The sequence below is a fragment of the Nothobranchius furzeri genome, chromosome 11, assembly GCF_043380555.1.
Source record: "Nothobranchius furzeri strain GRZ-AD chromosome 11, NfurGRZ-RIMD1, whole genome shotgun sequence".
Classification (NCBI taxonomy): Eukaryota; Metazoa; Chordata; class Actinopteri; order Cyprinodontiformes; family Nothobranchiidae; genus Nothobranchius; species Nothobranchius furzeri.
Window position 1 is genome coordinate 52,381,284 of NC_091751.1, and position 15,460 is coordinate 52,396,743.

Here is a 15,460-nt window from a genome sequence, read left to right on the forward strand (position 1 = left end):
GATCTACGTCACACTGTCACTTAACATTCATAGATTAATCCATCATAGGGCGATCGACACAAAGCAAACAGTCAGTGGTAATTGTGCTACTGTTAGTCAGTCTGAGGCGAGAAATACAAATATCAGGAAATACAACTCCAAATCCTGCCGTCTGAAGCTACTTTCTCCTCTGACTAAATTATCCATGCTGAAACAGGTGCACTAGAGCTTTTTTTCCCCCACAGAGTATGACTTACAAGGCATTTTTTTTCCTACTGGAGACCACTGCAAATGAATGAGTGAAGGCCTCTTTCAAACAATTCTGTAAAGAACAAAAGTGATCATTTGCTTGTCATTTTAAATCTTAATTGGAAAACTGTTTTGTAATGGTAAGGGTTATCTTTGATATTAAACTCTGTCTGCTGATCTGAAATGTTTAACTGTGGCAAAATAAATGCTAATATTCTGTCTCTGATCTTGAGTACTACTTCAATTATTAACTTTTATTCATTGCTGCAGCTGCTGTAATGTCAGGAGGAAAAAAACAAGTTGGTGTTTTAGACAGTAGGGGGCGTTAGAGGTATTTCAGCCTTGTGTATGGCCTGAGAATAACTTTAGAATGTAAAACTGTCCATTTTGTATCCATATGTGAACAACTTGGTGCTCATAAGTCAGACAGGATAATTGTTGACTTAAACATGACTTTAAACAGTGATGCCTTCACTGTATTCATCCCCCAAGTAATTCTAAAAGCCTCAGAAGTGCCTCAATCTTGCTGAAATCATGCATGGTTGAACATTTGAAATGAGCTCCCACATCACCCCCAGGCACTGATTCAGACTTGATTGAGGCAAGGCAAGCTGCAAGTACTTATTTATACAACTACGTCATTTGGAGGATGTCCAAAATAGGGAAAGAAGCTGGGGAAAAAATAAGATTGCAAAAGAGATGCAAGGAAAGGGGAATTTCACCAACCACCTTTCTGTTAAATAAGTGCATTTTGGCTCCCATGAACAAGTTCTCTGATGATGACGATGATGATGATGGTGATGGAGAGGAAAAGCAGAAGTTCTGAGAGAAGAGGAGGAAAAGAGGAGGGGGAAATCAAAGAACTCCAACAACAATCTATATAATTATCGTCATCTCATGCTTTTCCTCTCTGGCAAAAAAGAAAAACACTCCATCCATTTGTAGAAATCGCCCAAGGGAGCGTTACATCAAAACTAATCATAACGATTAAAATCAGCTTCTCTGCAAGAAGGAGGCAAGTTAGAAGCAGAGGGTGAGGGTGTTGTAAATGCAGGAAAAATATATGTTTATTTGATTTTTCTAAAAGCATTACCTTAAACAAAGACTATGAGGCACTGCGGCTGTTCGCTCGCAGTCGTAAGGCGCATATTGGTTTAGACTGGGGCTGAGACATGAGCTAATTGTATCCTGATCTTTGCCTTGAGGGGTTTCGGAGCCCTGGAGCAAGTATTCTCTGTATTTTGTTCTGTCTACCTAAGCCAAGCTATTGCATTTCTCGCTGGTGTAGGAAGAGAGGCAGATCGTGGGCCAAATCAGAGGGAAAAGGTGCACAAACCCCCACTTTGTGCAGCTCTATGTTTCAGGTAAGCGAAGATTTCTTTTCTTTGCTGGTATTTCCGAGGTCGGATGGACTGGGACGGTGAGGCGCAGCAGCTTTTACGCATGTGCCAAACGATCCGAGCGGTACACTTCATAAAGAATATTTAACCACTTCCTGGCTTAATGTTCCGTGGTTTTTACTGAGCGCGTTTAAGCGTCTGTCAGCAGCACGGGGGTCTACGGTTCCTCAGAAGCGGACTGCAGCGATTTAGTCGAAGCAAACACTCCGCCGCGTGAATTCGCTCCTGGCGCGTTTCAGCTCCAAAGGGAAATCAGAATCCTCTTCTGTGTCGCCGCCGCTGTTTCAAGTTGCTCCCAACTTAGTTAAACGCGCGTTTTTGCTCGTTTTTAAACGCAATTTGAACTCCGCTTTTCTCCTTTTCATTCCTCCCCCCAACTGCCCCAGATCCTAATGAAAGACGCCATTGTGAAGTAATTTCGCCGCGGGCGTATTTCTTATTCTGTATGACAGGACACAAGCGTCAATGCAGTTTGTGAATCACTCTTTAATAAAAAAAACAGGCTGTGTTAACAGAAACGTATTTATTTAGAGTATGACAAAAATAGAAACGACTTGGCCCTTTTTACGCTGTGCGTAATCAACTCCGAGGATCTGGATGAGCGAATAGAGCTTTAAAAAGTTGAATTAATGAACTTGAAGTGTTGGAATAAGAGGATTTTAAATTAAATGCACACATAGCACATTTCAATTTCACTGTTAGTTAATATCTGTGAGAATATTTGGTTATGTATAGGAAAAGAGGACGCTGAAGGGGATGTTATGAACAAATACTTAAAGTTAGTCACCTTAAATGGGTGGAGGCTTGTCAGGACTGATCACCTGATGGCGCTGTTACAAAACCATCCCATACAGAGGAACTTATATATATATATATATATATATATATATATATATATATATATATATATATATATATATATATATATATATATATATATATATATGAAGAGCCTTGAGGCGACACATTGTTATTATATTCCATCTTGGGCCTCTGCCACTCCTGCGCCTTGGGACTCTTTGTTGTGCCAGTGAACATGTCTCCAACAGCCTGCTGCAGCTCAGGGCTGATCACACTTCTCTATCTGTGATGTCATGCTGATGCACAAGAAGATGCACAAAGACATATTCAGAAACAGATGGCGATGCTCAAATTCATGGACGTAATTTTTTTTGGGGGGGGGGGCATGTCCCCCCCCCCCACACACACACACACACACACTTTTTCCAAAGTCTAGTTTTGACCCCTGCACTTTTTACCATCAATAAACAGTATTATGCTTTATCAAATTGACACTGGTTGAGCTCTAGGACCAGGCGGAAAACAACTGTTTGTGTTGAAGCCTGTTTCCCATTAGAGCATACTGTAAAGTCCCCCCCCCCCCCCATGTCTCCCCCACTTCTAAAGTGAAAATCACGTCCATGCTCAAATTTATCCTTTCGTTGTTTAGATTTAGACCTTTAAATCAGATTATTTTATTAGCAAGCGTTCATCCAAAAAGTTAAAATACTTCCCCTGAGGCTTTATTGATATTTAAGAACTTGCTACCTGTTGTTCTCTTTTCTTTGCAGCAGTTGTTGGCTAAAGTTAAAGAGCAGAGCTGTTTGGACATTTGAAACAAATCGCCACTGGCAACTAAAAGGAGAGACAGCATCCAGATTATGTAAATACTGTTCTGCTCGCCTCCGACTGAATCCTAATGTTTGGAAATGTGAATTGTGTGTTTGGGAACGTGGACAGGATGCAGCATTGTGAGACAAACAAAAGAAAAGTTTGTGTATGGTGATTCCAAAAATACAATAGGATCTGGGAAAGTGTTCTCAGAAGTTTGAATGAAGGTTTTGGGATTATTTTGATGGATCATGTTTTAGATAAACTCCAGGTTCTGAGTGACAACAGGGTGTGCTGTCGCTGCAGATCCTTGCTGGTGGATTTGATGACCTTATGACCTTTGGGTTGCTCTCTGTGTAAATCGAACAGGCGACACAAACATCTTCCCAAGAAAACATCCACAACGTGTTCTTACACGACTTCGGAGTGATTTTGTGATATAAGAGCTGATTCCCTTGACCCCCAGCATGCCACCCACCCAACCGCCAGTTCTCTTTCACTCCCTCTTCCTTTCTCCCCTGCAATTTTCCATAATGCCTCACAGATTTTACACTCAATCCACCTTTGCGATGACAAGGCTTTGAGGAAATCCAATTCCACCGAGCTGTTTTCAGAACTTACTCTCCACAGGCACACACACTCACTTTCACTCACTCACACACACACACACACACACACACACACCACCATCTCCACAAATTAGTCAGGGAACAAATTACCTGCATTCTGAGTGTGATCCCACGCACTTTGCAGGCTGCCTTACACAGGTCCCCTTTTGAAGAGCAGCCATGTGATTTCTCTCTCTTTTGCCCCGCAGGCCCCTTTGCCTTCTGCAAGGGATTCTGGAGTTGAATTTTAAAAACTATGTATGGCTGCTGCCTGCGCTTATCAGCGCGTGCACAAGTGGCATGCAAATCAAACGAGGATCACACACCCGCATTGGAGGCCTACACTCAAAGGCAAGCTTAATTGCTAATTGGGTATCTAGGTGTGAAACCCACATTGCCAATGAGAGGGAGGAACGTGGATGTTTTAAGGCCAGTGGTTGAACTAATTAATTTTAATCTGACTATTATTAAAAACTGCAAATTCTCTGCATTTTCTGTGGGGGAAACAGCCCAAGAGAGTGCTGTGGAAGGAGTTTTAACTGCAGTTGGACATGTCGTGGTTGGGATTTTATACCGCGTGATATCATCAGTGTAGATGTGTGATAGCGATGTGGTGATTAGAAACAGGGGCTGAAGAGCTAAACTGTGGCCAATAGCGCCAACAAGTGGGAGCCAGAGGGAGGCATTAACACACCTTCAGAGTTACTGCCCCATCCCTGTTCAGAATGTTCATTTACATCTATTGATTTATGCTTATGTTGCTTATTTACTGCAACCAATTTCTATGTATTAGAAGAACTATTTCTTTGTTTATAATGCTTTTTGACCATTATTCTTCAATCATTGTAAAGCCCGACCTTTACTCCTGGGTTTAATTAATAAGATTTGTGCAGCCATGAAATTAGCAAAACAACCAAAGGAGTGGGTAGAGCCTCCAAAAGTGTGTCTTAAAACTCCTCTGCAATAAATTCACTCTCATTTTAAAATGTTTGATGCACTGGAATATTGCATTCGGTAATAATGAACAAAACACCAAAATATAGTTTATGTTTAAATCTTATTCACTGTGAGGGTCATTGCAGCACGTGGAAAACCAAATTGAAGCTATTCCTAGTCACATTTAGCTGTGGAATGGCATCCCCTTCCTTAACCTGGAGCTTGTGTTTCTGGTAACAGCTTGCTGCTCAAATACCATCAAAAGACTCCTGCAGAGGATTCTGTCACTTTTTTTCTCTTTGCACAAACATGTCTTGCAGTGATGCTCTTTCCACAGATGCATGATCCTAACACAATTTCTAGTGATAATAAAGTAAAATAAATAAATAAATAAACCCACTATTCCTTATTTTTGTGCTGTTTATATGACAATATTGTAATTAAACAATCAAAAACATGTATGGGTGTTCATGTGCCACCCCCATTGCCGCCCCCATAACTACCAATTTGAAATTTGTCAATGCTTGCCAATGATTGTAGCTCTTAAGTGTCACTTTAAAAAAAATCAACATTGTTGTTATTGTGGGGCAGAAGGTTTCCTCTGATCTGTTTTTCAGAGCTGATTTGGACTGATTGAGAGAATAGGTGCTGTTTGATTGCCATGTTGTAGATATTTGTTTGATCCAGAGGGTGTGTGTTGGCCACAGCGTTTGGGTTGGTCACTGTTGAGCTTGTTTGGTGCTTTGAAAGAGGTTTTGACCCGCTAAACCAAACAGCTGCTGAACAAGGGGCATCAGATGTGATGAGGGGAGGAAGAGGAGGTGACCGCTGTTGCGCCTCCTAAAGAGGGCAAAGGCCAGCTGCGGTTGCGTCCAGATGTGCGCGGCAGCAGCAGCAGCATCACAACGTTTATCTAGTCGGGCTGGGTTTGTTTTACTCTGAAAATGCGACACACATACGTGCCAGTGAAACAGCGACAGCCCAAAAGAGCCTCGGGCGCCACAATGCTAACGTTGTCTGGGGCTTTGACTTCTCCCAGCCAGTGTGAAGAAGCTGCTCCGCGCGACAGTCACGGCGCTCCTCCGCCGCTCTTCCTCTCGCTCTCTCCCGCTATTCACGCTTTTTTCCTCCGTCCTACATTCTTTTTTTCCCTCTGTTAGAATAAACGGTCCCAACTCTCTCTCTCTCTCTCTCTCTCTCTCTCTCTCTCTCTCTCTCTCTCTCTCTCTCTCTCTCTCTCTCTCTCTCTCTCTCTCTCTCTCTGCGTCGATCGCCCTCTGAACCTTTAACGCGTGAGCATGATGGACGAAACGGATATCATGGATCTTACGCATCAGAAAGCGAAGAAGCGACCGCGTCCAATCAGTTCGGTGGATGAGTCCGTGCATGCGTCGCTCAAGCGGCTCCCGATGCGAGCGGCGGAGTGCAGGGAGCCCTCACTGATGTTCGCTGTCAGAGGAGAGCCGGTCCCCGCTGCGTCTCTGAAGCAGAATGATCACTCGGTGGCTTCCTCTCCAACCACAGTTATGCCAGCACAGGTAATACTAATAATGGAAATACTAAAAAACGATGTTTTCTTATACAAGTTAGAATTATTATTTTTTTATTTTAATTGCCTTCTTTCCATCATTTGTGCGCATATTTTTTTGCATAATATTGCCTTACTGACTTTTCTGCTCTTTCCTGATTTAATTTTTCGTTTTTCCGTTTTAGATGCACTGTTTTTTTTCCCCCTTTCACTCAAAAGTTTGAAACTTTTTTGGGGGGAGAAACAGCTATTCAGTCGCAGCTTATAAGAAAATTGTGTTTGTAGGTTAATATGAGACTGATTTTCCCACCAAATCCTATTATGGTATTCAAATCAAGAGTCATTATTGCTCACTTCCAAGAGAGATTGATGCTCCAAATTAATTTGGTTTTGGAGATTATGGCCCACAGGAGGTAGATGCTTGTAGACTGTGGCAACATTCAGGTCAAGGTCAGGCTGCTTCTATCCTGTTGGAAGAAAATCCTCCAACCCTGGCTGTGGAGTGGGAAGAAACAGATTTTTGCATCTGCAGTGTTTTAATTCTGTCGTCATTTTGAATTTATCTTTTCTTTTTTTTATGCTTTTCTAGGATAATCGCTCCAGCATGTCCAGACCCATGATTACGCGGTCACCAGTGTCTCCTTTGAGTAACCAGGGCATCCCCACACCTGCACAGCTCACCAAGTCCAATGCCCCTGTGCACATTGATGTGGGCGGACACATGTACACCAGCAGTTTGGCCACCCTGACCAAATTCCCAGAGTCTCGGTGGGTCTTACTTGCTCGATTTTCTGAAAAAACTCTCTGCAGTTTTAGGCTAAATGTGTTTAGCAGTGTCACGATTTCCTCAGAGTTTAATGTCAGCGTGTTTGATGTCATTATGCGACAGTCAAATGTCACAACCCTTCAAATCTCACAAACACACTTGGAACAGATAGAGATTTAGTGTCAGGTACTTATTTTTTTAAGCACTCAGGTGCATCAAAGCACTTCTTCTGGTGAAGTCGGCAGTTATTTTAAGGGGTAAACAATCCTGTGAGAACACAAAGTGCAGAATGCAGAGCCCAGACAAAAGCAACTTGCTTATTCTGACAGATGTCACGGCAGCAGCAAAGAGCCAAAGGGCATGGAGCCATCTGGAGGCCGGGAGGCCACGCTGTCGCTCCGAGAGCAGGCCTCAGGGTGACAGGCACCCGGCCTCGGGCAACCCAGCACCAGCTGGACCTGACCTCTCCACTCCACCTCTGATTTTAATCCTTTCTTTTCTTTCTTTTTCATGCACATATATTACTCAGCCTTTCTCTCTTTTTGTCTAAGCCTCCTTGTAGAGTCCATCACTACAGTTTGTGCTTTAATAAATCAAAATCTTAATCTCAACATGTTGTTCTCCCACCTCTCTCCCTCTCCTCCTCCGTCCTCCCCCTCCCGCTGTAGAATTGGTCGTCTCTTTGATGGCACGGAGCCTATAGTCCTGGACAGCCTGAAGCAGCACTACTTCATTGACAGGGATGGACACATGTTCCGCTACATTCTCAACTTCCTCAGGACGTCCAAGCTCCTGATTCCAGACGACTTCAAAGTGAGTGGGTGACCATCCTAGAAACTGTAAAGTGCCATCAGCTAGTCAGCAGTCCTGCAACTTAGCTCACACAATAGATGCTAAGGCTATAGATCGCCTTTGGTCATCGGTCTTCGTTGAGATGGTGAAAACCATTCTGGAGATAAAATATCAAGAATCTAACAAAAGAAATGTTGAATTTTGGTGACACCAGTGAGCATTTTTGCAGGTAATCACGTGCATTGACTGTATGGCAGACTGTGTATTCAATTTAATATGTTCTCCAGTGTCCATTGATGGTGTTTCTCACAGGGTGACACATTAACATTCCTTCTTTTTACTCATATGTGTCATTTAGTCAGTAATTACCAAACTTGCCCTGGGAGAAAACAAATAAGCACATTATCTGATGGACTGTCCACAGTGCAAGTCAATCAGTGGAAAGTATGCCAGTTAAAATAAGCAAAGGCTCAAGTTCAGGCAGAGGCCATTTTCACATTTGGAGAGAAGCATGAGCGAACTTGAGCTCATTTCAACCTTTCAGCTTCATACCTCTAGTAAATGTTGCTGATCAGTGACCATTCATTACACGTTTGTGTTTGAAATTTGAATCATTAATTTCCTTTTCTCAGTATTTTGCACTTCTCACTCATTTTCCCACAAGGACTACAGCCTGCTGTATGAGGAGGCTCGATACTTTCAGCTGCAGCCCATGCTTGCCGAGCTGGAGCGCTGGCGCCAGGACCAGGAGCTGGGTCGGGTCTCCCGCCCCTGCGAATGCTTGGTTGTGCGCGTGGCGCCTGACCTGGGCGAGAGGATCACGCTCAGCGGTGACAAGGCCCTGATCGAAGACGTTTTTCCTGAAATTGGTGACATCATGTGCAACTCCGTCAACGCCGGATGGAACCACGACTCCACACACGTCATCCGCTTCCCTCTGAATGGCTACTGCCACCTCAACTCAGTCCAGGTGAGGGGGTAACTTTTGCTGATCTGCTCACGAGCACTTTATCCTTTATTTGACAACATTCTGGAATGTAAAGTATAAATATATATTTAAAGGATTGAGAACATCTATTCCTTTAGGCAAGGCAGCTTTATTTGTATATTTTATACACGGAGGCAATTTAATGTGCTTTCCATTAGCGAGGATAGCTATGAACATTAAAGTAACGTGGCAGCACAAATAAAATACACAAATACATTTAGATCTAATTAAATCAGAAATAAGACAAAGTTAAAGGGTGAGCAGTTACAGTGCAGAAGGTGCAACATTAAAAGGCTGATGAATACATGAAAGTTTAGCACTGGCATAAAAAGTCCGACTGCAGACTCGTATCATTTTATAAATCTGACCAAATCAGAAGAAAACCCTTAGAGTAAAATGTGTTCTTTGATGAAGTAATCAAAGCATTCATTTAGCAAGTTACACATCTTTCTCAGTATTTACTTCGCTTCGGTCTGACTGGAATAATAATCTGGACTTTGGCTCCAAAGCTGGTGGGTGTACCTTTTTCTCAATAGTAGCTTTTTCAAAGTGAAAAGCTCAGTTCGTGAGGAGACAGTAAAGACATTAATGGTAAGGTGGAGTGACATGAAACAACAAAAGGGATTAAAACGACAGGAAGTTGAGAAGCACTAAGTAAAGCAGCAAGTGGCTCAAGTGCACATTAAAGTTAAAGTCCCACAGTCGTCACACACACTGGCGTGTGGTAAAAATTACCCTCCGCATTTGATCCATCCCGGCGAGGAGAGGTGAGCTGCAGACATGGCTGCGCTCAGGAGCTATATGGTGGTTTTACATAAAATCTGATGCATTTTTCTTATTGACATTAATCAGAAAACCTCTGCTTTGCTGATAAACAATGCTTCTCTTTGAACAATTAATGCCAAGTGCCAGCATGCATCTGCTTTTACTTGTTCATTTAACGGCTCGTATCGTTTAACCAGTTTAAACTAAACCAAAACACATCAAACCTGGTCTCTAACTCCGCTTTTATAATCATCTTGAATTTGGCAAATATTCTTTTTTGTGATTATATATTGATGTTCCACTGATTCATTAATGGTAAAATCCTCAACTATGCATCAATAACTGATGAAGAGGAGGCATATTAGACAAGATTTCACAAAGATTTGGATTGCGTCTCCATTTGAGGAAGTCAAGTCTTCCAAAAACACACAAACAAACCCCATCTCTGAAGTGTGTGAGTGGTGGAGAGCAAGCAAGAGAGTGAGCATGCTCCCTGGCAGTTTGTCCCCAGGCAGGGCCCATAATCCTGTTTGGTTATTAAAGCACGCCGGCGGTGAATGCTGTATCTGCGGCTAATGGAGGCAAGGCAGGAGGGGAGGGAGGCAGAGAGAGCTGCCAGCAGTAGGGGGACCTTTGTAGTTTTGGCGGAGGCTTGGGCCTGGGGGAGAACTGGAGAAGGGGGGAGGTTTTGCTGAGCAGCCTGTACTGAGCCAAGTGGCAGAGAGAAAGCCTCACTGCTCCCTGGGGCCTCTTCAATGGAATGTGATCCTACAGGCCCCCCGGACACATCTGTAGATGTCTGCAAGGCTGTGAGATCAGAAACAGCTACACAAACCCAGAGACAAACACACATATACACACAAGAAGAAGAAGGGAAAAAAAACAATGAAAGAGTGGCATGAGGCAATATGAGAAGCTCTTTGTTTTGTGAAAGTCTTGTGAAAGTCTCATCCAAATTCCCATCACAAGACGTATGTTGCCGCAGTTTGGACCCAAAGCTATTTTCAGTGCTAGAGTTAGCACTAAGACAGGAGCATATTATTGCAGGAGTTCGGTGTGTTTTCCAGCCTCGCGGTGCCACAGAAAAGTTTGAGGTTACATTCAAGTTTTAGCATTTTAGTTTATAATGAGTTGAAAAATACTTGATCAAAATCAAAAAACTAAAAGTAGGCACTGCTGGTGGTGCTGCACATCCTGTATTCACAAAGCTTTATGTCGCCTTCAACGTCTTAATCCTTCCGTCTCGTTCAGGTTCTAGAGCGTCTCCAACAGCGTGGTTTTGAGATCGCTGGCTCCTGTGGAGGAGGGGTGGATTCATCCCAGTTCAGCGAGTATGTCCTGAGGCGGGAACTGAGGAGGACAAGTCAGCGAGGACCCAATTCAAACAGGATAAAGCAAGAGCAGCTGGACTAGAAACCTCCAGACCAGTAGGAGGTGCTAGACTTTTCTGTAGCAGCCAAACATTTGAAGCTGCAGAACAATGTGGACTCTGTTTTTCTTCATTTGCTTGTTGATGTTTCTGTTTTCTTAAACTTGAGAACCACCTACAGAATAAAAACATGAAGTGCAACAGGAGATTTTTGCCATAAGAAGATACAAGACATGTGATGAGTTTGAAATTGCAAAGACATTTGTGATTGTTCTGTCCCCAAAAAACATCAGCTGAAAAAAATAATAAAAATAGCTATTTATACACGCTGGAGCCCCCTTGGGATAAAGTTTGTTTTAAAACTTGGAGCCTACATTAGGTCGAAAACTTCAAACTCACCAGTTTAAATTTAAAGTCTTTTATTGCTTATTTAGTGTTGCATAGTTTGTCATCAGTGACTTGATTCTATTGTCTCTAATCGGCTTCCATCCCTGCTTCCAAAAAGATAAAGTTGGTGTTGCATTAAGTACAGAATGTCTCAGATGTCAAAAACACTTAGATCCAACTACAATATTTTTACATTATTATTATTATTATTATTATTATTATTATTATTATTATTATTATTATTATTATTATTATTATTATTATTATTATTATCGTTACTACTGTTATTATTATTATTATTATTATTATTATTAATTAAGTGGAATTTAAACTATTCATTAAATACAAATTGAATGATTATGACCAAAATATTCATGACAGACATGAACGACTTTTGTAAAATATTACAAATTGTTACATCATTTGCCCTCATCCAACAAAAACCTCCAAGTCCTTACCCAGGACTTATTTATTAGGAACATTATTTTATTTTTTCCTCTTGAGTTATGACTTGTAACTTTTCACTGTACTGTAATGGCTTTGTGTTTTTTTTACAATGAATCTTTTTAAAGCAAATTTCTTGCTTCAAACATGACTGAACAGATTAAAAGCTTATTGTACTTATCCAAACCGAGATGACTTGTATTTGTAGCACATGTTGATATGAAGTCAGATATAAAGTATTTCTAAGATTACTGAAACACCTACGCTCCTAGAGGAATGTAGCAAAAACAAATGTGAAAATAAATCTCAGCTAAAGGTGTCTGTTTGCCATTTTTACTTTCTGACAAGTGTTGCACTTGAAGAAGATTTTGAGTAACAGCATAGCTTTGATCCTTTGGATTGGGTTTCTGTGGAAAGGTTCTAAATAATTAGCTGACCTGTTGTGTAGCTCAGTTTTAAGACATGATTGAGCTGAACCAGATGGACAAGCTAACCGCTAACCGTAGCAAGGCAAGTTTTAAAGTGGATTTCTCTTTCTCAAAATTTCAAAACTTCTTTTACGACTACAATTAATATAAACTAAGATTTAGTGGCTTGTATTAAAGATATGGTTCACTCATTTAATCAATACATTTGTAGTAGTCGAATGCCTTGCAGGCAGTACTTGGGGCAAAAAAGCCCTGAATGCTTGGATCATCACCGACAAGTCGGCAGAAAGTGACAGAACGCAACAGGATTTGTTAATTGGACATCTTGCCTCAGACTAGAAAACAGCAACATGACTGTATCACTGACTTGCAATGTGGATGTTTTATCTTCACAAAAAACACAAGCCTGGAGGAGCTTTTCTGTGTGGTGGAGCTGCTAATGCTAACGGTTAGCCTTTATTAGTCGGGATGTTCTCTGATGTTTCCTAAATGTTCAAACAACAGCCGTCTCCGTCGTGAGTCATGATGGGTGGGCCCATGAATGTTAAGTAACAGTGTGACGTAGATCTGTCAGGATTTTCTTATCCTAGAGTTTCACCGTCTATTTTCTATCAGAGGCTAATGCAGGAGATAGGTGTAGGAGACTATTTTCATGTTCAGCCTGCATGAAAAACTCAGATTGACTGCTTATAATCTGAAATAATCATTAGCACATGTATTTTCAGAGTTCCGTGTTGGTACTGAAGAAGTGAAATATAGACAATGTGTTTTATCATATTTGATTGGAAATAGGTGGAATGATTCGTCCAGGTTGGGAATGAGTCTGCTTTAAGAAGAGTTTTACCCTAATTCACACCAGGTGCATCTGTGACGCATTACAGCAGCAAAGAAGTATACCTGCAAGCTCCGCAGTACATCAGTTCACACTTCATGTTGGACTTATAACATCACAAAAATCATGGGAATACAGTATATGCTTTCAAATTACCAGTTTATACAATGTAAGTCTTTTTAACTCACCATACAATCACATTTACAATCACATCATTGTTGATATTTCAGTCCATGGTGTCATGAATAATGTGATTCTGAACTACCAGGTTTTAAAACCTCGTGATGAAAAACATTGTTGCTATATCCTCAAAAGACGCAGAGATCAAATAAGCCATTCGTTCACCGATAAAGTCGTAAATGCTTGCACACCGTAGTTAAGGAATCACAACCCTCCATTTGTCTTTTATTTTGAAAATTACTGGATGCTTTACACTAATACGTGTGTGATTTCCTGTTTAGCCCTATGCTACCTGTGGAACTTGACACATCCTTGAAGCGTGTCGTCGCAATAGAACCCATTCTTATTTTTACCAGTCAGAAACAAACCACAGACTAAAGTGGCTTCTATTTACCACAGAGACGACGACGCAGACGCTCCCGGTGTGAACTGAGGTAAGTGTGTTGGAGTCTTATTTTTGAGTTATTTGAGATGTTCAGCTCTGCCGTGTTAAAGTAGCTGAGCAAAAAGGCAACGTTCTTGACTTACTGATCTATTTAGGTTTCACCCCTTCTTTGCGGTCATACTAAAATAATTAAAACCTTAATGTGAAAAGAGATGTCACACAAAGGAAGCTCTAAGTAGAGTTTCTGCATCTCTGCATCAAATAGAGTCAACTGACGTGGCTCAGCCTTGGGATTTGGACATCTCTTATCACCTTTCTCTGGAGGCTTTCTGAACACATCCCACTACGAGACCCCATCCTGACCAGCTTGGGAGCTCTTCAGGAAGAGCAGGGGATATTTGCCTAGGTTTCCTGCTTTGTGGAACTTTTACATTTGCGCCCTAACCTTGGATAAATTAACGAAAATTTGGTGGATCTAGTGACTCATTTCCTATCTGAAATTTTTGTGGAAAACTAACAAGTTGGACGTTCCTGTTCTATTGTGATTGACCCTTCTCATGTTAGCTTTTCTGTCTATCTTTATTTCTCCAAAATAAGGTTGTTAAAAGAGCTACGTCAAGTGAAATATTCTCTCATTTTATGGTCAAATTCCAACAGAATTCCAATTTCAAAAGATCTGATGTTACTTTGAAAAGAATCATCCTCATCTGCTCTCACCTTTCTTTATCTCTCACATCCGTATAGTGTAGCACTCTTCAACCAGGGAGGCAAGTCAGGCTACCAGAGCAGTTTTCTACCTTGAAATATTTCTGCTGCTGGTGCATCAGTGACCACACAGAACAGTCTTTGCTTAGTTAAACTGAATAGAGTAGACTTCCCCACGCAAGCACTGTCAGTTGTGTTTCCACATATTCCTGCAGGGTCAAAATCCAAAGTGAAATCCCACACAGAGGCCTGTCGTCATGTCTCTGTCCCTTTTGGCAGAAACTCCACTTTCTTTGACTATCTGCAGTTTAAGCTATATGTCTCCCTTTCAGCTCCTTTTTGCCCCAGATTTTCTTTGGAGCTGAATGCTGCAAACCAGAAGTTCTCCCAAATTATTTGTTGTCAATAAAAAACTGAAACATACTTTTGCTTAGACATCACAAGTATTAAAGCTTTTATAGCAAATTTGGAAAACAAATTAGCTTAAGACATTTATTTCATATCTCTTAACCACGTTCTAACATAAGATAGCTATAATTATATCGTGGATTGAAAAAAGATCTTGAAAAATGAAAGAATAAATTATAAAGTCAGTGACTCAGTGCAATTTGCTGGGTTTCTTATATAGAAAACGTTTTACTGATTGGCTTAATGAACTTACCTGTATTGGAATGTTTACTATGTGAAGTGCCTTGAGACGACTCTTGTCATGATTTGGCACAAAATAAATAAACTTGAGTTGAATTGAATTGAGTTAAAGTGGTTTTCTCACATTTGTGTACAAACCTCTGCTGAAAACACAGAAAGCAACCATTGGACGATGTCTGTCTTGCTGAAACGCCACATTTCCATCCTTCACTCATTACGCGTTTGTACAATTAGCAACAGAACACCACTGGTGTGAGAGGTTTTGCGCTCAGTTATATCAGAGATGGAGAAACAGCCAGCTGCTCAACTTTAGAACAAAAAGAGTCCCATAAAAGAAAAACACCATTTGAAGTCACAGACAACAAAATAGGTTTGAACCTAGCAAACAGTCACTGGTGTTTAGCGCTCTCTCGTTTACTCTGGTAATGCAGAGTTGTGGTTCCAGCCAACACATTCTCAC

At 41.3% G+C, this 15,460-nt stretch overlaps 1 protein-coding gene across 2 annotated transcripts; it reads left to right on the plus strand.

The window, feature by feature from the left end:
* Window positions 1-1,312: 1,312 nt before the first annotated feature.
* Window positions 1,313-12,141, plus strand: kctd1 (potassium channel tetramerization domain containing 1). Of its 2 annotated transcripts, none has more exons than XM_015956834.3 (5): window positions 1,313-1,592; window positions 6,901-7,079; window positions 7,746-7,890; window positions 8,534-8,839; window positions 10,874-12,141. In XM_015956834.3, the coding sequence occupies exons 1-5, from the start codon at window positions 1,584-1,586 to the stop codon at window positions 11,033-11,035; spliced, it is 801 nt and encodes a 266-aa protein (XP_015812320.1). In that variant the 5' UTR covers window positions 1,313-1,583; the 3' UTR covers window positions 11,036-12,141. The 2 variants fall into 2 exon arrangements, with proteins under 2 accessions (XP_015812320.1, XP_015812317.1); XM_015956831.3 differs by lacking the exon at window positions 1,313-1,592 and adding an exon at window positions 5,326-6,321.
* The last annotated feature ends 3,319 nt before the right edge of the window (window positions 12,142-15,460 follow it).

Excerpts from the sequence above, each read along its gene's own strand:
- kctd1 (XM_015956831.3), top strand. The coding sequence starts at position 6,082 with ATGATGGACGAAACGGATATCATGGATCTTACGCATCAGAAAGCGAAG. Across the intron at positions 6,322-6,900 it reads CCACAGTTATGCCAGCACAG|GATAATCGCTCCAGCATGTC; the intron begins GTAATACTAATA and ends ATGCTTTTCTAG. Across the intron at positions 8,840-10,873 it reads GCCACCTCAACTCAGTCCAG|GTTCTAGAGCGTCTCCAACA; the intron begins GTGAGGGGGTAA and ends CGTCTCGTTCAG.